The 27,771-nt window shown below is 35.6% G+C and overlaps 2 protein-coding genes across 2 annotated transcripts; one reads left to right on the top strand and one right to left on the bottom strand.

Moving 5' to 3' along the window:
- The first annotated feature begins 4,582 nt into the window (after positions 1-4,582).
- LOC127942852 (uncharacterized) lies at positions 4,583-18,906 on the top strand. Its single transcript, XM_052538844.1, has 7 exons — positions 4,583-4,918; positions 8,372-8,701; positions 8,778-9,101; positions 10,878-11,009; positions 11,362-11,661; positions 12,198-12,485; positions 16,706-18,906. Exons 1-7 carry the CDS (start codon positions 4,882-4,884, stop codon positions 16,759-16,761), a joined length of 1,467 nt encoding a protein of 488 aa, XP_052394804.1. The 5' UTR covers positions 4,583-4,881; the 3' UTR covers positions 16,762-18,906.
- A 2,357-nt stretch (positions 18,907-21,263) lies between these two features.
- Positions 21,264-27,237, bottom strand: LOC127942883 (uncharacterized). The gene is made up of 4 exons (XM_052538897.1): positions 27,142-27,237; positions 25,979-26,293; positions 25,631-25,765; positions 21,264-21,553 (listed from the first exon to the last, which is right to left on the bottom strand). The coding sequence occupies exons 1-4, from the start codon at positions 27,188-27,190 to the stop codon at positions 21,333-21,335; spliced, it is 720 nt and encodes a 239-aa protein (XP_052394857.1). The 5' UTR covers positions 27,191-27,237; the 3' UTR covers positions 21,264-21,332.
- Positions 27,238-27,771: the final 534 nt, after the last annotated feature.

The following is a 27,771-nucleotide window of genomic DNA, read 5'->3' as shown; positions in this document are numbered from 1 at the left end:
TTGTGATTTCAACAGAATATTGAATCAGTGATGCTCAGTCTACAGCACTGTTGAATCAGCATTGAAATGAACAAATTAATATTGTGATGTTCATTAAACATCACTGTTTCCTGAATCAATATTTAATTAAAAAAATAATAATATTGCTGGATCAATGTGTTGACTCTAAAACACTGAAAATACAATTAACTGAAACGTCAAAATAAAAGAGTGTTGCCATCTGATGTACCAAGTTAATGTTGAAACAACATTAATATTTCAGCTACACTACACATGAACAAATCCCTAATTTCAAAGTTTGGGAAAACCTTTTAAAATAAAGATGACACCTGAACACACCTGACATCATAAACATTGCTTCCCAAATTGTATATACAAACCCTGAAAGCACCTTTAGCCTACTTCTGCAGAAACACACTTTGCCATTAAGGGGCAATATTTGCCCCATGGGACTGAATCTTCATTTTTATCATTTGTATAATTAGGCTACCTTATTAATTGTGTTTGTGTTATCTTTTAAGTCAAATACTTAAATTTTAGCCAATTACTAAAATCGATCAAATATAGACTTTTACCAATAACAACAAACTCTTTAAAATGGTATATACTTTAAAAAACAAACAGGGACTCATTTGGCTGCAATATTATTACAAAATTGTTTGTTAATTATTGCTCTTAATATTGTAATAATGACTACTAATGTCGATTACGAGAATATAAAAAAAACAGTCTATGCTTGGACAAACACCACATCATATTCTGTCTTCAGAAAACATGTCAGCTTATGATGTTAGTTTATCACACAAATTATAGTAACTTTCATTACAACCAGTGAAGCTGGCTATGAAGCGAAATTAATCTCTTCCATTGTATCTGCAGTTTGTTGTTTATGATGAAAATATTCACAGTAATGCAGAAATCATGCATGCACGTGACAAAGCTCAACAAAAACTTGCGTTTTCTTTTGTGGGAAAAAGCTTTTTTTAAAAATATGTTTTTAATTGTCTGTTATAAGTGTTGTGGTATGAGAGTGATTTCTTTGAGGGTTTTTTTTAGTGGTAAGCGCTGATCTTGAAAAACAGTGATATCTAAACCTCTCTCTCTGATTCTGAAAGGCCGGTGTCCTGAGTCTCGTAGCAACCAGTTTGACCACACCAGTCTGAAGTAATCTAGTAATCCTGAAGATCTCGATTTGCTGGTTCAGGTGTGTTTAGATTGGGGTTAGAACAAAACGCTGCAGGTGACCCTCCAGGAGCTGAATCTACCTATAATATTGTGCAACATATTTATTATTTAACTTAAATATTGTTGCACTTTTGTTGGTTTGATTGCTTCTCTCGTCCTCATTTGTAAGTCACTTTGGATAAAAGGGAGTAAGACTGCACTTTTTGACCTATAGTTTTTCGATTCACTAAGAAGAACCGATTCTCTTAAATCATTCGTTCAGGAATTGGACTAATGGACTGATTGGAAAGCAGCTATCGTTTAGTTTGTGTGGAAAAAAAAAGAGTTGGCAAATGAGTTATCTTTGCAGAAACATTTCAAAAGACATATGTCTCATATAGCATATTGGCAAATAAACCAAATATTTAACAGAAATTATGTCATATTAAACAAATGGTTTAAAGTGCAGTGGTGGCTGGATGCTGCACAGGTGTAAGGAGGTATGGGCGAAGAGGATATCCTCTGTCTCCAAGCAGCCAGCTATCACCAAAGCCATGCACCCTCTTCAGCCAACCAATCTTTGAACTTTGAACTTTGAAGGCAAAGGCCTGGTTGATGCACATCTATACCATCAAGGACCCTTCCATTGCAACAGGCCTCAGGATGGCCAAAACGTTCTCTTCCGCTGTATGGAGAGGACGAACTGAATTGATACCCCATCAGTCTTGTTTGCTTCCCTCGCAAAGTCCCTTCACTTATTCCTGACTTATTCTGGGCTTTCTTCGTATCCTTATCCAGCATAATTTATTTTTTGAGTGATTTCTGCCCAGATTTTATTTTTGTCAGCATTTGTAATGCAGTTTTTCAGCTTTGAAAATAGCTGGGCTTTATTATTTTCCACCTCCTCCAAAAGAACTGCAATTTCATGCTTTGAAAATTGGGGTTTTGGTGTAATTTTCATTAACACGTCAGAATGGCAAGGAGACTTAAATAGGAAAAATTTAGCAAAATAAGCAACAGATGTCCACAACAGTATCATACATCACAGTTTTTTTCAAAACCCATCTTTTTTCAATTGGTTAAGTAGCCTATCAATATTAAATAAGAAATAGTATTTATATGAAATTGTGAAATTATTGACATTGGGATCAGAAAAGACACTTTCCTTGCTTAGCTAAATAACATTAGCTAAGATTGCATGGCTAACATAAACAATTATAGGTAATTTTTAGGTAATTAAAAATTAATTAATTATAGGTAATTCTGATTATGTGATTCTCCATTATGTTTTGTTGCACTTCTCTGTCACATATCTGCTGTGCGTTCTCTGTTCCTGTTAAATCATAGAAGACAATGCATGCAAATTCACCCAATCCTCAAGCACAAACAGGTCATGCTGTATACAGTATCTGTAAATACAATGTAAGTTTTGATAAAAGCATTTTTACTGGACTTAACTAGAATATGTTGTCAATTATCACGCACCCACAAGCGGTAACATGAATCAACACCATGTTTGGCCCAAAACTGATTCAGTGTCTCCTTAAACTAAAAACCTGTTCACAACAAGAACGATGATATTGATAACTAAATGACTGTCCATTTACCAATCAACGACAATGTTATGCTTATTCAGCTTTTAAGTGCTTTTTAAATGCTTGAGCTCTTTACAGGTGTGTGGATGGTGATTGCATTATGCATTAACAGTGGTTTTTAGCTTCTGTGCTTTCACTAAAGCTACTGACATGCCTGAACACATTCAAGAGAGTTCTGTTCTTATAAATAAACGTTTGACGTGACATACCTGAAGTCGGCTGATAGAGTTGGCAATGAAAACACACACACACAAAAAAATATACATGGTCTCATGGATGTGTTTTAATTTGTATTTAAATCTATATAGCTGATGTTTTCTTTAATATGAATGTCTAATGAATTGTAGTTAAACAAGACTTTATAAAAGATGAATAACAATAAAAGTTCGGTTTGTGTTTTCTTCAACATTCACTTTCATGTGCAAACAGAAGTGAAACATAAAACACTCATCTGTGGATCAGAGCTGCTTTAACTTCATTTAGTACTTCAATAGTTTCTTCTTCAAAATTTAGTTTCTTAATCACAGCAGTTGTTATTGTTATTTTTATTATGTATACAATAATTGTTTAGACCTGAGATGCTTGTTGTGTTTCCATTCATACATTTAACACACACATTGGTATCTTAAAGTAATTTTGAAATGAATCGAACATTTTAAAGTATTACAACGGCAAAGATATTATTCAAACGAAGGGCTAATTATACTGTAATTCTCTTACCGTAGTCTCTGAGTAGAAACTCATGTAGCTTTAAAAAGCTGATGCGGTACTGAACTGATTTGTTCCTCTCCAGTAATGTGTCTCCAGTATTTATTTCATGTGTAAACAGAAGTAAAATATAAACCACGATCTGTGGACCAGTTACAGTTACTGACTGGATCATGGACAATTGTACACTGAGAAAATTAAATGAGCTTAAACCAACTAAGTGCATGTTGAATATTACAAAATTGATTTCAATCTGTGTAAATGATGATCAGCTTTATAAAAAGAAGAATGTCCTTCATATAAATGAACTAACAGGCAGACAAAATAATATTAATTCTTGTGATTTCAAAGCAGAATTTTCAGCATAATTACTCCAGTCTTCAGAGTTTCACATGAACTTTCAGTGATCATTCTAATATGCTTATTTGCTGTCCAAGAAACATATTTGTTGTTGCTATTATTATTATTATTATCAATATTTAAAACAGTCAAGTACATCAGGATTCTTTGATGAATAGAAAAATCAAAAGAACAGCATTTATTGAAAATAAAACCCTTCTGTAACAATAAGATGCTTTAAATTGATCAAAAGTGACGATGAAGACATTTATAATGTTACGAAAGATTTCTATTTCAGACAAATACTGCTTTAATGATTTTTCCATTCATGAAAGAAACTAAATCTGTTTTCAACATTATAATAATAAAAATAATTTATTATAATTTTTTTGAGCAGCAAATCAAAATATTAGAATTATATCTGAAGCATCATGTGACACTGAAATAATAATGAACTAGATTAATAATGCTGATAATTCAGCTTTGAAATCACAGGAATAAATTACATTTTAATGAAACTATTTCACAATATTACTGTTTTTGCTTTATTTTGGATCAAATAAGGCTTGGTGAGCAGGCGAGACTTCTTTAAAAAACATAAAAAATTCTTACTGATCAAAACATTTTGATTGGTAGTGTATTAAAACACAATTTCAAAAGTGCCTAAATATCAAAATTAGTACAATATATCTGTTGAAAAAGTCAAATGAGCCAACGCCTTTGACCAAGTTCAATAAGGGGCGGGGCTATTACATGCATGCGGACACGCCCACTCGGATGCTGATTGGTCTGTCTGCAGCAGGCGAGTGCTCTGCTCGACTCGTCACTGTCTTTCAAAGATAAATGCACTGCTTAAGTGTCATTCACATATTTTAGAAAAGTCGCGATTCTTAGTTGTCTCTCCGTTAGTTTAGTGTGTTTTGTGAGTCATTGCAGTCACTTGTGTGCGGCTCATGAATGACGAGCTCAGTGGGGATTAGAGGAACCGAATTATAGCTTGCCTAAATCTTCGTCGATTATCTGTATTAGCAACATAAGGAATCTACACAGCTCTACAAAAACAAACAAACAGAGAATGTTACTACAGTATCTTTTCTTAATATTTTTGGATGGTAAGTGGATTTCTTTCTATTAAATTTAAACTACTTTTGGTTTCGTTTTAGACATCAATGCAAGCAACCTTACGCATTTCACCATCAACAGCTTCTAAAATGTATTACATATGTTAATGTGCACATCCTGTGTTCTGCAACAAGACGAAGCAGGACATGTGGTTTTTGACTTCCCCCTCAAAATTGCAAGTTTACATCCAACAATTCTGACTTTTAGTTTTTCTTAAAATGTACAAGTTATACATTTGAATTAAATAAATAAAGCCAGAATTGTGAAATTGTTTAATATAGGATTGCAAGAAATAAAATTAGAATTTTAAAACAACTCACAATTCAGAATTTTTCCTCATAATTGAAAGTTTAAATCTCACAATTCTGACTTCTTTTCCCAGAATTGCAAGATATCATGATATAAACTGCGGTGGCCGAGAGAGATCAACGTGCTGCAATTTAAGAAAACACATGCAAATAGAAAAAAACACCAGCAAAAAAACATCTTCATCAGTTTGACAACACAAGTGTTGCAAATCCTCACAACACATGCATATACCGAAACAACTGCAAATCCTCACAACACATGCAAATTAAGAAATGCTGCAAATCCTCACAACACATGCATATAACGAAACGCGCTGCATATCCTCACAACACATGCATATAACGAAACATGCTGCATATCCTCACAACACATGCATATAACGAAATGCGCTGCATATCCTCACAACACATGCATATAACGAAACATGCTGCATATCCTCACAACACATGCATATAACGAAACGCGCTGCATATCCTCACAACACATGCATATAACGAAACGCGCTGCATATCCTCAAAACACATGTAAATTAAGAAACGCTACAAATCATCACAACACATGCATTAACGAAAACACGCTGCAAATCCTTACAACACATGCATTAATGAAATGTGCTGCAAATCCTCACAATACATGCAAATTAAGAAATGCTGCAAATCCTCAAAACACTTGCATCAATGAAATGCGCTGCAAATCCTCACAACACATGCATATAACGAAACGCACTGCAAATCCTCACAACACATGCAAATTAACAAACGTGCTGCAAATAGCACTGACCACAATGGAAATGTTTCAAGGAGACCCCAAAAAGTGTCAGACCCAGCTGGGATTTGCTTATCGTGCAGTGGTTACTGGTCAGTGGAGTTGTTGGTGAACTGAAAGATGAGTTTTTTTGTTTCTGTTTTTTTTTAAACACCCTGATTGCATGATTCCTTTATCTTTTGGATATTATTAGCCTAAATAAGCTGAATAATTACATGATTAAATGTAAAATGTTACTTAAGATGGCTAACTTTAATATCCTCAGCTAAATATAATTTCAAGGTTAATGAAAATAAATTTGCAAAGCTTCATTAATTGTTTCTTAATGTGCTTGTGTTGTGAGGATTCGCAGCACGTTTCGTTATATGTATGTGTTGTGAGGATTTGCAGATGTTTTCTTAATTTGCTGGTGTTTTCTTAAGTTGCAGCGTGTTTAGCTCTCTCAGCCACCGTAATAAACTCGCAATTGTATGAAATATAAAGTCAGAATTTTTGCAAAAACTTGCCTTTCTGACTTCTTTTCACAGAACTGCAGAATATAATCTCACAATTGTGAGTTATAAAGTCAGAATTGCGAAATAAAAATGTGCAATTGTGAAAAATAGTCAAAATTTTTAGACAAATTCGCAATTCTGACTAGTTATTGCGAGTTTATATCATGCAGTTCTGAGAAAAAAAGCCAGAGAAGTGTGTGGAAATACATTAGAATTGTGAGATGATTGTGAGACAACTGTGAGAGAAAAGAGCAAAAACAGAATTGTGCGATAAAAACTTGAAACAAGCTTTCATAGGCTTAGGTTTCCTTAACAATGTTAGGCTTTAAGTTAACAGTCTTTTTCTCCATTAAAAGACAGTTGATCTGATAAGTGAAATAAGAAATTTCCAAATTTAGGTTAACATACACTATGTTTACATCTGTGCTAGTAAAAAACACAGTTCAGTCAGTGTCAAAGGTTACAGTGATATTTAGCTCATGTAAAGTAACCACAGTATCTGCCACATTGAAGACTACCACGGTGGAGATTAGAGAAACCAAATTATATCTTGCCTAAACCTTCATTGATTATCTGAATGTAACTACAGTATCTTTTCTCTTTGCTTTTGGATGGTAAGTGGATTTCTGTCTTTGACTTTTAAACAACTTTTGATTTGTTTTAGACATCAGTTTAAGTACTGTTATGCATTCCAGTCACTTAGCCACTGTCAACATCTGCTAAAATTTCTTACATATGTTCACGCACACATCCTGTGTTATGCAGCAAGATGCAGCAGAAAATGTTTCATGTGGTTTAAAGTACCAAGGTAAACAGAGAACCAAATTCACTATATCCTACCTACATTTTATTGATGCTTACAATATACAGTCGAGCAGATGATTCTGAAATTTGTATGCAGTTGTGTTCAAACAAATAAACAAATAAAAAAAAAAAAAATGTGGACTGTGTCTGTATTAATCCATTGGGTTTAATCATGCATATACTGCAGGCAATATTAGCAGTGGAGAGGTGTCCAGGGTGGCACCAACTAACTATTTAAAAAAAATTATATATTTTTTCATTTGTTGCTGATTGACATTTTACTTCACATTTTGTTTAAGTAATCTTGACATGCAGCTGTGATAATGTATATCCTATGATGAATAGTAGTACACTGCAAGATACAGAAGATTAAGTATTAAGCAAAATAATCTTAAATGGAAAGTAGAGAGAGCACCACTTTCATTAAAGTACATTATATTTACCCCAAATTGTTTAATTTACATAATGTCTTCAGCATAGATGAGTATGTATAGATAATTTTCAGTTCTGTGGACTGACTAAAGTCTATGCATCAACTCGAATTAATTTTTAATCACAATTGAAAAATTATGTCTCACAATTCTGACTTTCTTTCTTATAATTTCAAGATATTAACTTGCAACTGCAAGATATAAACTGGCAATTGTATGAAATAAAGTAAATTTTCCGTTACAGTCACAATTCTGACTTCTTTTCTCAGAACTGCAGGATATATACTCACAAGTTATAAAGTCAGAATTGCACAATAAGAACTTGCAATTGTGAAAAATAAAGAATTTTGAGACAAACTCGCAATTCTGACCTTTTCACAGAAGATATAAACTTGAAATAGAGTGCTATTGTGAATTGCAGGATATAGGCCTGACCTCACAATCTTACCCTTCAGAATTGGTCAGAATTGTGAATTATATCATTAAACTGTGAGAAAAGAAGTCAGAATTGTGTAATATTTTTTTATTAATTGCCCAGAACAAGCTTCAAAAGGCTTAGGTTTCCTAGGAGTTTCTTAGGTTACCAGATCAATATCTATATCAATATCTATATCTATAATTGTTCATTTCTGTTCTGCAGGTGTGTTTGGTGCAGAAACAGATGAGATCGTGTCAGTGATGGAGGGAGATTCTGTTACTCTGCACACAAATCTCACTGAAGTACTGAACGATGATACTATACTGTGGCTGTTTGGACCTAAAGACTCCATCATATCTCAAATAACAAGAAAGAGTGATCTGACTTCATTTTATGTTACCGAAGATGAGCGATTCAGAGGCCGATTGCAGGTGGATCAACAGACTGGAACTCTCACCATCAGAAAGACCAGAATCAAACACGCAGGCCAATATAAACTCTCCATCTCTAGAAGACAGACTACGATCAAGATATTTAATGTTGCTGTCATTGGTTAGTCACTTGCTGTAAAACTGTACTGTAAAAGGAGTGTTAAAATATTCCAGCTGTGATTTGATTTGTTTTTCAGATGTAGTTGGTGAGACGGATGGAGTGAAGTCGGTGTCAGTGATGGAGGGAGATTCTGTCACTCTACAGTATGATGTTTCTGAAGTACAGAGAGATGATCTGATTGTGTGGAGGTTTGGAGATAAAGGCCTCCTCCTGGCTAAGATTGATGTGGAATCAAACAACATCTCATTAAATGATGCTGATGAGAGATTCAGAGACCGACTGAAGCTCAGTGAATCTAGATCCCTAACTATCAAGAACACCAGAACCACAGACTCTGGACTTTATGAAGTACAGATCAGAGGCAGCGAGAGCTCGCAGCGATTCCTTCTTTCTGTCAGTGGTGAGTCTTTATAAAGCAAACATTTCAAAGTATTGGCAGACTTTAGTAAAGTCAGCATTTGAATACTTGGACCGATTAGGAATACTTGGTGTTTGATTAACTTAATCAACTGTTATATGGTTACAGATACAAATAATTGACAGAACTGGGTGATATGATGATATGATGTTTTTCGAATGTAAATACCGTATTTTCCAGACTATAAGTCACACTTTTTTTCATAGTTTGGCTGGTCCTGCGACTTATAGCCAGGTGCGACTTATTTATCAAAATTAATTTGACATGAACCAAGAGAAATGAACTAACAGAAAACATTACCTTCTACAGCTGCAAGAGGGCGCTCTATGCTGCCAGAGATGCTGCTCAGTGCTCCTGTAGTCTACACTAAGCAGCATATAGCGCCCTCTCGCGGCTGTAGACGGTAATGTTTTCTCTTGGTTCTTGGGTCTAAATGAATGCGACTGAGGCCGGTGACACACTGGATGCATGGCGTCTCTGCTGCGTGCCAGAAGCGTGGTGGCTGCTTCGCGATTTCTGTGTCTTTACACACCACAAGCGTGCCTGCACGCGGCGCTGGTGCGCTGCTGCTGCTGTAGGTGACGTAGAGGGAGGCCGCCGAAAATCCAGGCTATTGTCTTCATGACAACAATATCAACTTTTTTTTTACACGCCTACTGATAGGACACCGTCAACAGTATTGACAGCAAAATAGAGTTTGTTTGACAGGTGCAATATTTGAAAATCTATAATAATATATTTTATTTTTTTAATTCCATTTATATCTGAATTTATGCCAACCTATAGACTTTCAAATATCAAAATGTCATGAATTAATATGTATTTGTGTACAAAATTACATATAAACATATTTTCCTAGTATATTTTGCCTTGAAATGCTTCCAACACGCGCGTGTGTCGCGTGAAAAATAGGCGTCGGTTCTATTTCTAGCATGCACGCGTTTTCCGCGTGGCTCGAGCTGCGCCTGAGACGCGCGTCTCACGCAGGCAGTCTGCAAGCTCTAACCTGTTAACATGGGAGCCGAATTAAAAACAGACACGCCACACAGCTGAGACGCTTGCGCCATGCATCCAGTGTGTCGCTGGCCTTATAGTCCAGTGCGACTTATATATGTTTCTTTCCTCGTCATGACGTATTTATGGACTGATGCGACTTATACTCAAGTGCGACTTATAGTCCGAAAAATACGGTAGTTTAAATCTTACAAAAGTTTTCAGTCGATTTCAGTGTTGTTATTGTTAAATAAGCCTCGAATGATTACAACTTTTTTTTTTGTAGTTGAAATAAAGATGAAATAAAATAAATGATATACATTTAATGAAAAATAAATCAGTACAGTATTCACTAAATTTACAGTATTCAGTAAATTTCACAAGCGCTTAAAAAAAATGGCAAATAGCAAAATTGAAGTAAAATTTGGAAAAACTTAAAATAAACTAACCTTTTTTTTACAGCTTTTACAACAGTGTAGCTGAAATAAATACATTAAGTTTATATTTAAGTCTTAAAATGACTTCTGAGGTTAAAATATTTAAAAGCTATATTAAAAAAGCATAAAACAAATTGACTAAAAACATAAACTGAAATGTAAATTTTAATTATAAAAATAAAATGTTTCACTGACCCCAGATGACCTAATTTGCCTATTTATTCATGATCTTTTCAGTGTTTTCATATAATCACAATCATTGTATGAAAATCAGAATAAGTAAGAGCTTTATTGCCAAGTATGTTCACCCACACAAATCTGTCTTTAGCTATTCCAGATTCAACTCAGTCTACAGGTTTTACAACAGGGATTGTTTTAGCTATTCTACTTGCGGCTGCAGTTGTAGCTGCTGTTGTGATTCACTATCGGCGCAAGATATCTGATCTAGAAAAACAAATGGGTGAGTATTACAGCTGATACAGAAAGATGAACAGTTAAACAAAGAGTGTATGACTTCTGCGTACACATGGTTTCATGTGGCTCTAAACTTGGCCGTAATTTTTATTTTAATAAAAATTCCTGCACAATTTACACACAAATATTGGTTTTATTGAATGATCGATTAATTGTTGATAAGAGATAGAGTTAAGTGGATGAACAGACTTAAGTTTTGTGCTCTAGGGTCACATATTTGATACACATGTTAAAGGAAAACAGTTAAACAGTATAAATGCACCTTGTGTCACAAAATGAAAATTATGTAAAATCTCTCTGTAAGTTTAGCTTGATTTCATGAACACATTTCACTGCAGAACCAATTGAAGTGTCAGATGGAGATTTTGTCACTCTGGAGACTAAAACTGTCCTAAATAAAGATGATAAGGTACAGTGGTATTATCACGATGAAAACGATCTCATTGCTGAAATCAGTCAAGAGACCAAAAGGACATTTGATGGTTTTGATGAAAGATTCAGAAGCAAACTGGTGCTGAATGATAATACGGGAAATCTCACCATCAATAACACCATGACCATTCACTCTGGACTCTATATATTAAAAATAAGCAGCAAAACCAGAAAAATCAACAGGAGATTCACTGTTACTGTCAAAAGTAAGTAGATCTATGATACTGGACTGTTTGATAAGATTAGATAATTTCAATTTAAGACAAAGTGCAATGAAATTGAATGACTTTAGTTAAATAAGGTTATGTACTGTGTAGCAAATTATGTCTTTGCATTCATTTGAAAGCATGACATCCAATGACATGATTTATATACATTTAAATATTAAATATAAGTTCACACATATACCACACATCACATTCCTTACAGCAGTAAACATTTTATACAGTTTTCTTTGCTTTTTTTCTTTTTTTACCTCTCTTTTAAAGCAAAATTAAGAGGAAGTGAATTTCCCAACCATCAGTGAAGATTCAAGATAAATATATGTTGTGTCAAATTGGCTACTACAGCGAAATCTACTTCTGTTATATTTTTATAAACTGTATCTTCCTTGACAGGATGAGATTGTCAAAGATAAGATTAACAAAACAAAATGAAGTCATCTACGAATATGCCAAACTGAGTTGGAAACTGAACTAATTAGCATTTTTCTCTTTATGTTTCTGTGTGTTTTGACATGTAGTGAGGAAAGTGTTAGTGGAGAAGGGAGGTTCTGTCTCTCTAAAGACTGGAACTAAAATACAGGGAGCTGATGAGATACTGTGGACGTTTGGAGCTGAAAACTGTCTTGTTGTTAAAGCTGATCCAGAAATAACTATTGGTAAGAGATTCACAGACCGACTGGAGCTGGACAAGACGTCTGGATCTTTGATTATCAGAAACATAGAAACTGCAGACTCTGGACATTTCAAACTACAGATCATCAACAGTGAAAAGACCACATTCAGGAGATATAATGTCTCTGTCACTGGTGAGTAGAACAATATATATTTCAAAAGCTAAATATTCATTTACATAATACACTCGTATAGTCCTTAAGTCTTTAAGGGTTAGTTCAGCCAAAAATGAAAATTATGTTATTAATAACTCACCCTGATGTTGTTCCAAACCCGTGAGACTTCCGTTCATCTTCGGAACACAGTTTAAGATATTTTGGATTTAGTATGAGAGCTCTCAGTCCCTCCATTGAAGCTGTGTGTACGGTATACTGTCCATGTCCAGAAACGTAAGAAAAACATCATCAAAGTAGTCCATGTGACATCAGAGGGTCCGTTAGAATTAGTTGGAGCATCGAAAATACATTTTGATCCAAAAATAGCAAAAACAACGACTTTATTCAGCATTCAGTGTCTGTTGTGAGCAGTGGTGGACGAAGTACACAAATCAAGTACTTGAGTAAAAGTACAGATACGTATAATAAAATATTACTCCAGTAAAAGTAAAAGTACTCCTTTTTCAATTTTACTCAAGTGAAAGTACAAAAGTACTAAATTTTTTATGTACTTAAGTAAAAAAAAGTACTGAAAGATAGATGTTTGCAATTTTATATAGGCTAATTTAATTTTATATTAGCAAATTTTTTTAAAATTTCTTTTATAATCCTACTGCTCAAAATACCTGGGATTTTCCCCAAAATAACCACTATATGGAGTCAAGATATATTTTTGTTGTTGATATGGACTACACTGATGAGAGTAATGTTAACTGTGAAGCTTACACTGTGATGTACCTGAGAGAAAACAGAGATGACCATCTGATTTTCACCAGTAAGAACAAAGTATTTTAAAGTTTGTTGTTTTACAGAACATCACAGTTATATATGACATGAAAATAAGGCCTGAAGATTTTAAGGAAAATATAATTATATTTTCATAATGATTTTTTTCCTTCTCAAACCTTGTCTGGGGTGTAAAAACACCACTGGCCAAACGGGGTGCATCTCTTCCCCTCTTTGATAATTACTGTAGTTACCATGCTCTGAACATCACATCCTTTCTTTTCTCCCCAGATGTAATCTATATATATATATATATATATATATATATATATATATATATATATATATATATATATATATATATATAAATAGGTGGTTGAATAAAAATATTTGGACATTATTTATAAAAATGACCTCAAGTTAGCACCAGCAAGCTTGTTAGCTAGACAGTTAGCATCAGCTAACATTATTTACTTATTTTCAGTACGGTTATGAATAACGTCCTTAATTACAATGGATGAAAAGTTTAGAGCTCTACTGATGATTAAGTCTAGAGTGTGTCCACCTTTGTGTGTGGGTCCATGTACATGCTGAATCGACAAGTAAAAAAAAGCCTCAAGTCCAAATATTAATTTATGACCAATTAACTGTTTGACAAACACTTCCTGCTTCGATGTCCAGATCTGAATTTAAAAAAATCTCAAACATGCTCCGATGTCCCGATCTGAATCAACCGAGTCGCGACCAGGCTCCGAAGTGGCGATCTGAATCAACCGAGTCGCGACCAGGCTCCGAAGTGGCGATCTGAATCTACCGAGTCGCGAACAGGCTCCGTGCCGATCTGAATCAACCGAGTCGCGAACAGGCTCCGAAGTGCCGATCTGAATCAACCGAGTCGCGAACATGATCCGAAGTCCCGATCTGAATCAACCGAGTCGCGAACAGGCTCCGAAGTGCCGATCTGAAGCGAACAGGCTCCGAAGTGCCGATCTGAATCAACGGAGTCGCGAACAGGCTCCGAAGTCCCGATCTGAATCAACCGAGTCGCGAACAGGCTCCGAAGTGCCGTTCTGAATCAACCGAGTCGCGAACAGGCTCCGAAGTGCCGATCTGAATCAACGGAGTCGCGAACAGGCTCCGAAGTCCCGATCTGAATCAACCGAGTCGCGAACAGGCTCCGAAGTGCCGATCTGAATCAACCGAGTCGCGAAAACTTCGACCAAAGAATGTAAAAAAAAAATAACTCAATTTCTCTAATAACTCTATACTCTAATAACTCTACAAATCTATGAAAGACTCAGATCACGTGTCTAAAAATAAATCGCTATAGTAAAAGAGAAATAATAAGAGGAGTGAAGTTTCCTACGGTTCTGTTTGGTCCTCACGCGCGTCTGACGCTCTGCGGCGCGTCTCCGCCCCTCACACGCGCGTTTACATCGCTAAATTAATCATCTTTGCCAATTATTATACATTTACTTCATTGTCAGCTCCAGGTACTTCATTTATTATTGTTCATTGAACTGTTTGAAACAAAAAAAGGTTGTATTTCAGTAATAATTCTAAATTATCAAAATAAAATATATAAAATAATGGTTTCTATTTTAATATCCTTTAAAATATAATCTATTTCTGTGATGTGCAGCTGTATTTTCAGCATCATTCCTTCAGTCTTCAGTGTCACATGATCTTTAGAAATCATGAAAATATGATGATTTATTATTAGAACTATTAATAGTTGTGCTAGCAAATACTATTTTGGAATCTGTGATCTGTGAAAGTGTTTTAAATTTTGTGGTTTTACAGAACATCACAGTTATATATGACATGATAATAAGGCCTGAAGTTAGGAAGAACATTTTAAGGAAAATATAATTATATTTTCATAATGATTTTTTCCTTCTCAAACCTTGTCTGTGGTGTAAAAACACCCCTGGCCAAACGGGTGCATCTCTTCCCCTCTTTGATAATTACTAGTTACCATGTTCTGAACATCACATCCTTTCTTTTGTCCCTAGATGTAATCTATATACATATATATATAGGTGGTTGAATAAAAATATTTGGACATTATTTATAAAAATTACCTCAAGTTAGCACCAGCTTGTTAGCTAGACATTTAGCATCAGCTACAATATTTACTTATTTTCAGTACTGTTATGAATAAACATTCATGTCTGTCTAACGTTACTCGTCTAGTTAATCCAAACAATATACATATGTATAACGTTACTGTTAATACACAATATAAAAACAGATGTCATGGTAGCATTTTAATAAAACTGTTAATATTACGGTAGCGGGGAATTTGAACATGCATGAGTTTTTTTATTTAATCTGTGTTAGTTTAAGGTTATTTTATTTTATTTTTTAACCTAAAACACAGAGACGCTGATTGATGTGTCTGCATGTCAGCATTTCAGTGGGCTTAAACAGATCACTCTTTGCAGCGGATTTAGTTCCCAAACAACTGACAATTTTGACCTAAATATGATTTTCAGTTACAATAATTGATCCTAAATTTCGACATTAATAACTTACTTTTAGCAACATCAGACGCACGCGCGCTCACAAGATCTCCCGGTTCTTACTTCTGGTGACTCGCACTTAACGGTTCATTTGAATGAAGTGAGTGGTCGACTCCAGAACAGCTGCAATCGGATCATTCTAATTCGTAAACGAATCGTTTGGTGCGATTCGCGATCCGATTAAAGTTTATTTTGAAAAGACTCAGTTCGTTCATGATGAATCAGACACCGCTTCTGCGTGTCGGAGCACGTGATATATTATAGGGAGTAACGATATGTTTTATGAAATGTAGTGAAGTTAAAAGTACGATCTTATGCTTTGGAATGTAGTGAAGTAAAAGTAAAAGTTACTCAAAATAAAACTACTCCAATAAAGTACAGATACTTGAAAAATGTACTTAAGTACAGTAACGAAGTAAAGCTACTCCGTTACTGTCCATCACTGGTTGTGAGTGCCACTGCTGTGACTGTTGACGTATGACGCTGCTGACATGTTTTCTGGTGCGCCCAATAACAAAGATATCATATCAGCAGCGTCACTGCAGTGTTGTGAACGCACTCACAACAGACCCGGAAGAGAAGACAATGATGAATAAAGTCGTCGTTTTTGTTTGGGGTTTGGAACGACATTAATGACATAATTTTCATTTTTGGCAGAACTAACCCTTTAAAATGCTTTTTGTGAGGAACAAGAATCTTCCCTTCTAAAAAATATTCCCCTCTATCTACTACATTTTCTTAAACCAACACTAAAATGGAAAAGTCTCAATAATTTTTGTAAATAATAGACCCAAGATATCATACAGTAAAAATATTTTCTGGTGCTTACTGACTTTCGTTATAATTAGGAACTCTCATCTTTTCTGTGATTGTGTAGATAGATGTACAAGCAAAATTTTTTCTTTCTCTCTTTTCCGTTTCTGTGATTGTCTCTGTATTTTCTTTCAGAATCCACAGGAAAACAAGTGAATGAATCAGCAGCTGTAGATATGCCACTGTTGTGACCATGAGGATGCGGATGGGTGATAAGTTCTGCCCACCAATATTAATCACTGTGACATCATCAGCATTTGCGCTCAAAAACATTTTTCTGATTTTAGAAAAGGAAAAATGAACCCGTGTGTTGTTGAGCCTATAAACTTTTTTTAGATGACAGGAAATGTGTATGAAACTCTTTCATAACCAACTAAACAACTGGATACACATCCCACTTAGTTTCTTCGAGGGGACATAATGCAAACTATTTCAGCCAATCTCATGTTAATCTTGAGTACCTATATAGGAGTGTAGCATATTTTATATCTCTTTCAAAGTCTTTATTTTTATCAGATAAAAAAAAAGAGCTAAAGAGTCACAAGCACATTCATGTTTTTTAAATACTCACATGCTGATTGCCAACAAAACAAAGAAATTTGATGCAGTTTTACGTACTGCCTGAGGTTCCGACTCATGACTGGGATAATTTATCGGTGGGACCGCTCCATCTTTCAGTGTCAAATGATTTGCAATTTCTGGGCCATGTTTATGAAACATTCGTCACTGAAATGACGAGAAAAAATTTAATTATTCAAATCTTCACTAGGGTTGTGAATCTTTGGGTAGACAGCAGATCAATTCAATTCATGAATCATAGGTTTCCAATTCGACTCAAGAAAAAGCTGAGCTGTGTTCAATCAGCTTTCTATGTTCCTTGTACAGAACAACCTCCTGGACAGCAACCAATCTGGCTTCAAAAGTGGCCACTCAACTGAGACTGCCCTGCTCTCAGTTACTGAAGCCCTGCGACTAGCAAGAGCAGCTTCAAAATCCTCAGTACTCATCTTACTGGACCTGTTTGCTGCTTTTGACACCGTTAATCACCAGATTCTCCTGTCCACCCTCAGAAAGATGGGCATCTCTGGAACCGCACTCCTGTGGGTTAAGTCCTACTGTACCTCTTTGACAGATCCTTCAGTGTGTCTTGGAGGGGTGATGTTTCTAAGTCACAACAACTTGCTACTGGGGTTCCTCAAGGCTCAGTACTTGGACCACTTCTATTCTCCATCTACATGACGTCATTAGGATCTGTCATTCAGAAGCACGGCTTTTCTTACCACTGCTACGCTGATGACACCCAACTCTACTTCACATTTCAACCAGATGACCCGACGGTAGCTGCTCGCATTTCAGCCTGTCTGAGTGACATTTCTAGCTGGATGAATGACCATCACCTGCAGCTCAACTTTACTAAGACAGAACTCCTGGTGATTCCAGCTAACCCATTGCTTCATCACAACTTCTCTATACAGCTGGGTTCATCAACCATTACTCCTTCCAGGACAGCCAGAAACCTAGGAGTTGTGATGGATCATCAGTTAAGCTTCACAGACCACATTGCTACAACGACCCGGTCCTGCAGGTTTGCCTTATACAACATTAGGAAGATTAGACCCTTCCTGTCAGAGCAAGCCACCCAACTTCTTGTCCAAGCTCTTGTTCTCTCCAGACTGGACTATTGTAATGCTCTCCTGACGTGCCTTCCTGCATGTACTGTCAAGCCTCTGCAAATGATCCAGAATGCAGCAGCGAGGGTTGTCTTCAATGAGCCAAAAAAAGGTCACGTTACTCCTCTCCTCATCAGGTTACACTGGCTACCAGTAGCTGCTCGCATCAAATTCAAGGTACTGATGCTTGCCTACAAGACGACCACTGGCACGGCACCAACATACCTAAACTCACTGGTTAAATCTTATGTGCCCTCCAGAAGTTTGCGAGTGAACGACGCCTTGTGGTGCCATCCCAAAGTTGTTCAAAATCACTCTCACAGATCTTTTCCTGGACTGTGCCCAGCTGGTGGAATGACCTCCCAATCTCAATTCGTACAGCTGAGTCTTTACTCATTTTCCAGAAACATCTTAAGACTCATCTTTTTCGACAGCACTTAACCAGCTAATATTAAAACTTTTCCTTTTCTTGTCTTTTCATTTATAAAAAAAAAAAAAAAAAAAACCTGGCTATGTGTTCTGTACTACACTAACTGAGAATTGTCATGGCACTTGTATACTGTTGTTGTTCTCTTGTTGACCTGACTGCTTCTATTGTTCTCATTTGTAAGTCGCTTTGGATAAAAGTGTCTGCTAAATGATTAAATGTAAATGTCAAATGTAATATCTAAAGAGATATTCTTTATCAAAGTTAAGACTGCTATGCCCCCCTAAAACATATTCATACACTGGTAAAACGTGTTCAAACTCATCTCTACATCATGATGTGGAAATATTTGCGTAATGCCGCCTAAATGTTCACACAAAGAAAGAAGGCGTGGTTTCTGTAACTGCAGTTAGTGTTGAAGCAGTCATGTCAAGGAGATGCTGTGTGTATCTAGACGAAAGCAAAAGCACGTTATTTGGCCTTCAGAAAGTAGATGCATTTAGCTACGACAATCTGGCACTTCTGAATAAGCTACTGTAAGTATGTTTTGTTATAAGTTGAATGTTCAAATATGGATGTTTTGCACATTGTGTGTGTGTGTGTGTGTGTGAGAGAGAGAGAGAGAGAGAGAGAGAGAGAGAGAGAGAGAGAGAGAGAGAGGGTCACAAAGTGGAGTCAGCTGTCGTAACGGTCCGTGGCTTGTGTACTGCAAACACATATGAGCTTCATCACTGTGTCTGTCACAAGACTCTGTTCCTCTTTCGGCCTAAACTTATGGTAAAACTAAAGACATTATAAATTGTCTTTACATTTATTTTGAAAGATGAAGTTTGTGATTATGGAAAGGGGTGTTACATGACTGATTCCAGTGTTCAGCCAATCACAACGCACTGGGTCAGTTGGCCAATCAGAGCAGACTGTGCTTGTGGGAAGGAGGGACTTTGTAGAAAACGACAAGTTTGAGAGAGGTGGGGCATAGAGGACCTACAATAATGGACAGCATTTGAAATATACTGAATGAAAAATATTTTGAACATCACAGAATGTCAACATATTATATTACACCAAATACACAAAAAAAGCATCAGATGACCCTTTAAATGCTTAGTGAGGGGGCAAATAACACAACAGCCTTTATGGTTACAGAACCATAGATTAGAGAAAAAAAACTAATTAACAAAAAAAAAAAATACTTTTGTCAATTGTTAGATGCTAGTTTTATGATGCTTTGACATAACATGGCATGTGTAGAAATTTATGTCAGCCAAGATTTAAAAAAGATTTAAAAAGAGCTTTAAAAGTATTATGTATAAACTTACATTTGGTCACACCAGGGATACGCCATCATTTCAGAAGTGACAGAAATGTCAAATTCAATCATTTTTATGTAGGCCCATTTAAGCATAATTATATCTATGTTTTTTGTTGTTGTTGCTATGAAGCTCTTTGAATTTGCTGTAAGAAATCAAATACACTGCTGGACAATAATCAATTATTTGTAATCTATATTTTTTTTTTCTAATGGCAATTTTATGATTGTTTTATATACTACAATACTCAATACCACAATTATTACAATTTTCTGCACCGAATTGTAAAACATATACTTTATACTTTTTGTCCTATAATAAATTATATGTCAAGTAACAGTGTGTGTGTTATTGTTTTAAAGTTACATCAGTTCATTTTGCTTTTCATTCAGCTTAGCTGCAGACATAGATGCCTTTCTCCACATTAGGCATTTCCTGATACACCTTATGTTCTATGAGCGCGAGATCACTTCTCTTTCAGTGCAATACACATTTATCTTTATCACATTTTCATAAAGTAAAAATGGTATAGTATGAAACTTTTCCTCTACATCAGAAAATAATAATTCTGAAAGAAAACGCGCCTGATGTCTGTTTGCTAGCAACGAATGCTACCTTCATGCATCTGACTCTCAGATAAATCTCAAGCTCTTATTTCAGGGTTGTTGTTAATGCTGTGGTTATTTTTTTGCATATAATCATTTAAATCTCATGCCAGATTATGATATAAACTCAAACACATCTTTGGCCACAATTTTGATTATTCCGTTACCAGAAAATGTTATTTGCTATTAGCACGGATATAAGGCAATGTGTATTTACAGGTTATGACCATTTGATCCTGATAAAGCAGATGTGTAGAAACTGGGGCGGTACAGCTTTAACATGCTGTGCGCGCTCCCGCAGACCGCAATCATTTACAGCATGACACAGAAAATGCTGAAATCAAGTAAAACGGGGATGGGGGTGCATTTCAGACTTTTGTAATCGCTTTTGAACATGCACTCGCTCTTTGCTTTCACTTTCGAAATTGCTCAAGAGGTTCAGAGGGGAGGGGAGGAGGACCACATGCGCCCTGCCTCAGCAACTCATATAATTATATATTACATCTTCTGTAAAGATGTAAACAACTGAAACCACAGCAGGATTCACAATGACTCACAAACTTACCTGCAAATGTACACAACTGCTATTTGAACTGTGTAGCATTTTATGACATTATAAACGTACACTAGAACAGATAAAACTAAAACAAGCTGCACGCTAATGTAAAACCAAATATTTATTAAAAAAAAAAAAATCCCCAAAAATGTACAGCAACTGATTCTGTGATATGCCTCGGTGGATGCTTTGCTTTACATCTGGACATATACGGAACTCTCCCTTCCGCCCAATTCATTCTGCTGGTCTGATTTAACATGAGTCTGATGGCAATGTTTCGTCTCTTCTGTCCTGATCAGTTCACTTCTTGTTGATCTGATGTCATAAACCAGCACAGCAACTGTAGCCACGCCCACCAAAGCAGAGAGAACCAATCGGATCGCAGCTTCAGTGAAACTACAACAGTGGATCTTGTCTGAAAAAAGAAAAACGCTGGATCAGGATTGTGCATTTAAGTGTCTTTTAAACAGTGGTGGACGAAGTACACAAATCAAGTACTTGAGTAAAAGTACAGATATGTATAATAAAATATTACTCCAGTAAAAGTAAAAGTACTCCTTTTTCAATTTTACTCAAGTGAAAGTACAAAAGTACAAAAAATTTTATGTACTTAAGTAAAAAAAGTACTGAAAGATAGATGTTTGCAATTTTATATAGGCTAATTTAATTTTATATTAGCACATTTGTGTAAAAAAAATTTTATAATCCTACTGCTCAAAATACCTGGGATTTTCCCCAAAATAACCACTATATGGAGTCAAGATATATTTTTGTTGTTGATATGGACTACACTGATGAGAGTAATGTTAACTGTGAAGCTTACACTGTGATGTACCTGAGAGAAAACAGAGATGACCATCTGATTTTCACCAGTAAGAACAAAGTATTTTAAAGTTTGTTGTTTTACAGAACATCACAGTTATATATGACATGATAATAAGGCCTGAAGATTTTAAGGAAAATATAATTATATTTTCATAATGATTTTTTTCCTTCTCAAACCTTGTCTGGGGTGTAAAAACACCACTGGCCAAACGGGGTGCATCTCTTCCCCTCTTTGATAATTACTGTAGTTACCATGCTCTGAACATCACATCCTTTCTTTTCTCCCCAGATGTAATCTATATTTATATATATATATAGGTGGTTGAATAAAAATATTTGGACATTATTTATAAAAATGACCTCAAGTTAGCACCAGCAAGCTTGTTACAGTTAGCATCAGCTAACAATATTTACTTATTTTCAGTACGGTTATGAATAACGTCCTTAATAACAATGGATGAAAAGTTTAGAGCTCTACTGATGATTAAGTCTAGAGTGTGTCCACCTTTGTGTGTGTGTCCATGTATGCTGAATCGACAAGTAAAAAAAAGCCTCAAGTTCAAATATTAATTTATGACCAATTAACTGTTTGAGAAACACTTCCTGCTTCGATGTCCAGATCTGAATTAAAAAAAAATCTCAAACATGCTCCGATGTCCCGATCTGAATCAACCGAGTCGCGAACAGGCTCCGAAGTGCCGATCTGAATCAACCGAGTCGCGAACAGGCTCCGAAGTGCCGATCTGAATCAACCGAGTCCCGAACAGGCTCCGAAGTGCCGACCTGAATCAACCGAGTCGCGAACAGGCTCCGAAGTGCCGATCTGAATCAACCGAGTCGCGAACAGGCTCCGAAGTGCCGATCTGAATCAACCGAGTCGCGAACAGGCTCCGAAGTGCCGATCTGAATCAACCGAGTCGCGAACATGATCCGAAGTCCCGATCTGAATCAACCGAGTCGCGAACAGGCTCCGAAGTGCCGATCTGAATCAACCGAGTCGCGAACAGGCTCCGAAGTGCCGATCTGAATCAACCGAGTCGCGAACAGGCTCCGAAGTGCCGATCTGAATCAACCGAGTGGCGAACAGGCTCCGAATTGCCGATCTGAAAACTTCGACCAAAGAATGTAAAAAAAAAAAAAAAAAACTAAATTTCTCTAATAACTCTATACTCTAATAACTCTACAAATCTATGAAAGACTCAGATCACGTGTCTAAAAATAAATCGCTATAGTAAAAGAGAAATAATAAGAGGAGTGAAGTTTCCAACCGTTCTGCTGTTTGGTCCTCACGCGCGTCTGACGCTCTGCGGCGCGTCTCCGCCCCTCACACGCGCGTTTAAATTAATCATCTTTGCCAATTATTATACATTTACTTCATTGTCAGCTCCAGGTACTTCATTTATTATTGTTCATTGAACTGTTTGAAACAAAAAAAGGTTGTATTTCAGTAATAATTCTAAATTATCAAAATAAAATATATAAAATAATGGTTTCTATTTTAATATCCTTTAAAATATAATCTATTTCTGTGATGTGCAGCTGTATTTTCAACATCATTCCTTCAGTCTTCAGTGTCACATGATCTTCAGAAATCATGAAAATATGATGATTCATTATTAGAACCTTTAATAGTTGTGCTAGCAAATATTATTTTGGAATCTGTGATCTGTGAAAGTGTTTTAAAGTTTGTGGTTTTACAGAACATCACAGTTATATATGACATGATAATAAGGCCTGAAGTTAGGAAGAACATTTTAAGGAAAATATAAATATATTTTCATAATGATTTTTTCCTTCTCAAACCTTGTCTGTGGTGTAAAAACACCCCTGGCCAAACGGGTGCATCTCTTCCCCTCTTTGATAATTACTAGTTACCATGTTCTGAACATCACATCCTTTCTTTTGTCCCTAGATGTAATCTATATACATATATATATATAGGTGGTTGAATAAAAATATTTGGACATTATTTATAAAAAGTACCTCAAGTTAGCACCAGCTTGTTAGCTAGACATTTAGCATCAGCTACAATATTTACTTATTTTCAGTACTGTTATGAATAAACATTAATGTCTGTCTAACGTTACTCGTCTGGTTAATCCAAACAATATACATATGTATAACGTTACTGTTAATACACAATATAAAAACAGATGTCATGGTAGCATTTTAATAAAACTGTTAATATTACGGTAGCGGGGAATTTGGACATGCATGAGTTATTTTATTTAATCTGTGTTAGTTTAAGGTTATTTAATTTTATTTTTTAACCTAAAACACAGAGACGCTGATTGATGTGTCTGCATGTCAGCATTTCAGTGGGCTTTAACAGATCACTCTTTACAGCGGATTTAGTTCCCAAACAACTGACAATTTTGACCTAAATATGATTTTCAGTTACAATAATTAATCCTAAATTTCGACATTAATAACTTACTTTTAGCAACATCAGACGCACGCGCTCACAAGATCTCCCTTACTTCTGTAGACTCGCACTTAACGGTTCATTTGAATGAAGTGAGTGGTCGACTCCAGAACAGCTGCAATCGGATCATTCTAATTCGTAAACGAATCGTTTGGTGCGATTCGCGATCCGATTATAGTTTATTTTGAAAAGACTCAGTTCGTTCATGATGAATCAGACACCGCTTCTGCGTGTTGGAGCACGTGATATATTATAGGGAGTAACGATATGTTTTATGAAATGTAGTGAAGTTAAAAGTACGATCTTATGCTTTGGAATGTAGTGAAGTAAAAGTAAAAGTAACTCAAAATAAAACTAATCCAGTAAAGTACAGATACTTGAAAAATGTACTTAAGTACAGTAACGAAGTAAAGCTACTCCATTACTGTCCACCACTGCTTTTAAACAGACGTACAGGTGCCAGTTTGTGGGTTATTATTAGGAGTACAAGCATCTACTGGGAAGACAAGGTGTGCATATTTGATTGTCTGCATGCACACTTTCCTTGCTTAGTCAAATAACAACTACTATGGATGTAGAATATACAGCAATTCTAAACTGTTTTTATTCACTCCTAAAAATGTGTGTGATTATGAGATTTATTGTCCATGATCACTGACTAATGTTTTTAAATCAGCACTGCCCCCCACCCCAACCTCCCCATTGCTCCCAGACACCAGATTCACTTCTGTATCAATCTGTTCTCTATTCCTGTAAACTCTAGGAAACAAATAAATAAAGCAAGCAAATGCGCCGCCAATAACCGTAAAGCATAAATCCCAACGAATGCATGAGCTGTTAAATGGTAAATGGTAAATGGACTGCATTTATATAGCGCTTTAAACAGACCCCATGGCCATCCAAAGCGCTTTATAAATTGCCTCACATTCAACCATTCACTCACTCATTCATATATATATATATATATACATCAAATGCAATGTAATTTCACTTTGGATAAAGCATCTGCCAAATGCATAAAGGCACGTTTTAGTTGGTGTATACAGTCCCTTATAGGCCAATCCCAAGCGGAAATATGAATAATATGTACTGCACCAATGCAATAAATACGTGTTGGGTTTTGACTTCAACCAGGCCAATAAACTAACAGTGGATTTCAGAGTGAAAAACTAAAATCACACTGATTTACTTTACTTAACACATCTGCTTTGTAAAGAAATGGGAATATCATCAGTCGTGTACCTGAACTCGGCTGATGGGGTTCAGTAGAGTTGTTATTCTCAGTTTGATTGACAGTTGATTTGTTCACCACAGAGCTGGATGTCACAGGATTGGAGCTTGATGAACTTTCTGATGATGTAGAACTTCGTGGAGTCTCTGGCAATGACAGATGATACTGTTACATTAGTCTCACCACACACACTTCTGATCTTTATTTACAAAAACATATATTTTTCAATGCAATTAAAGCAGCCAATATCATAAAATGAGGATGTGAGGAATATTGAAAATAATAGAACACATTTTACAGTGCCAAATACATCATTCAAATGAAGGTTAGTGTAAATTAAACCATAATGTTCTACTCACCATAGACTGTAAGATTAAAACTCATGTATATGGTTTCATCGCCGACAATTATGAGTTGATAAAGTCCAGAGTCTGTGGTTCTGGCGTTTGTGATGGTCAGAGATCCAATCTGATCCAGTTTGAGTCTGTCTCTGAATCTTCCATCGGCACTATCATAGATTGAGATGGTTTGTGTAAGTCTGTTCATTTCAGCTATTCTTGTGCTTCCAAACATCCACTGTATCAACAAATATTTCTGTGCTTCAGAAACATCATTGTGTAGCGTGACAGAATCTCCCCCCATCACTGATATTCTCCTCACCGCATCGGTCACATCTAGAAAGAAAACAGAAACACATTTTGTCACAGACTAAAGGTCTGTTCACACCAAGAACGATAACTACGAAGATAACCATAACAATAACTATACAACATACAATGATACAATGAAGGCTGGTCAGTATAATTAAAACAGAACCTTTAATAATATATATATATATATATATATATATATATATATATATATATATATATATATATATATATATATATATATTTATATTGGAAAATACAGACAAATTGAGGCTCTGAGACAAACATAGCCCATTAAATCAATCCATGGACAACATCATATAGAACCACCAGAGATTTGGCCCCAATCTAGACTACATCCCTATGTACAATAAATATCATTTATACAAGCTGTGTGCTGTTGGAGATTTACAAGATTGTAGTTTCAGTCACGTGATAGCACTCTGAGGATCTGCTGAATAAATCGTATTCAGCTGAATAAGTTAGTTTCGAAATAAATTGGCCTCAATATCAAAATGTTTTCTGATGCTTGTAACTAATTTAAGATGGTTTATTACTATTGTATATTTCTAGACGAATTCCTTCAGGAATAAATTACTCACCACACTCCAAAACTAATAAATAAAATTACCCTCCTTCTGTAAAGAAATGTCTGAGAAAATTCCCTTACGAAAATGAACCATGGATTTACTACCAATAATTATAATAATAAAATCATGTTTACTGTTGTAATGTTGTTATTTTGTCATTACATATAATCAATATGCAAAAAAAGGGGTTTATTATAATACAAACCTGGTTAATTTTTGTATACAGTAAATAACGAGCTTACAAAAAATAGAATAAGACATAAAAATTAATTTATAACTTACCAACCAGACGACAAAGGCACAAACAGAATAAAACAAAAGAGTTAAACATTATTCCCTGGCCGTTTGTCAAGCACTAACGCTGTAGATAACAGAAAATGACCCGAGTTTTGTCTCTTCATGACGTCATGCATGGGGGGGGGGGGGGGGTTGGTCGCTAGTAGGCGTTCCCGCTGCAGGTTGCCTAGTAACGTTTATGAGTGACAGAAGAGGATGTCATGTCAGGTTGTTGACACTTCTTATTTCTTTCTCTGTTTTATTTTTTATTTATTTTTTTAATTGTCAGTTACCATGAGTCAAAATAGCAGAATAGATATCTGGAATTGGAAATTTTACTACTCAAATCTACGGGGCTGTTCACCATGTTCACCATGTTCAACTAAAAAAAAATCACGTGTTTTGTCCTTTTCATTTACATGACAAAAACATTCTGGAACGCTGAAAATGCAAACTTCTGAAAATGATACCAACCCCAGCCATGAACACTTGAAGAAATTATGATGTAATGAAGTTCTGCCTAAAATTAATTAATGTTAGTTGACTATATATAAACTGCTATTTGTGAAATGAACATTATTGAACACATTCACTTCTGATAAAAGAACACTCTTTTGCGATGTAGATACATACATT

The sequence above is a fragment of the Carassius gibelio genome, chromosome A22 (genome assembly GCF_023724105.1).
Source record: "Carassius gibelio isolate Cgi1373 ecotype wild population from Czech Republic chromosome A22, carGib1.2-hapl.c, whole genome shotgun sequence".
Classification (NCBI taxonomy): Eukaryota; Metazoa; Chordata; class Actinopteri; order Cypriniformes; family Cyprinidae; genus Carassius; species Carassius gibelio.
The sequence above is the reverse complement of the archived record's forward strand: the minus strand, read 5'-3'. Positions and strand labels throughout refer to the sequence as shown.

What these genes read in the sequence shown, in the direction of transcription:
- LOC127942852 (XM_052538844.1), top strand. Translation starts at nt 4,882, where the DNA reads ATGTTACTACAGTATCTTTTCTTAATATTTTTGGATG. An exon ending in ATTTAATGTTGCTGTCATTG is followed by an intron (nt 8,702 to 8,777) that starts GTTAGTCACTTG and finishes TTTGTTTTTCAG; the next exon opens with ATGTAGTTGGTGAGACGGAT. An exon ending in TGATCTAGAAAAACAAATGG is followed by an intron (nt 11,010 to 11,361) that starts GTGAGTATTACA and finishes ATTTCACTGCAG; the next exon opens with AACCAATTGAAGTGTCAGAT.
- LOC127942883 (XM_052538897.1), bottom strand. Translation starts at nt 27,190, where the DNA reads ATGTTTAACTCTTTTGTTTTATTCTGTTTGTGCCTTTGTCGTCTGGTT. An exon ending in GTGCCTTTGTCGTCTGGTTG is followed by an intron (nt 26,294 to 27,141) that starts GTAAGTTATAAA and finishes TTTTCTTTCTAG; the next exon opens with ATGTGACCGATGCGGTGAGG. An exon ending in TTTTAATCTTACAGTCTATG is followed by an intron (nt 25,766 to 25,978) that starts GTGAGTAGAACA and finishes TGTCATTGCCAG; the next exon opens with AGACTCCACGAAGTTCTACA.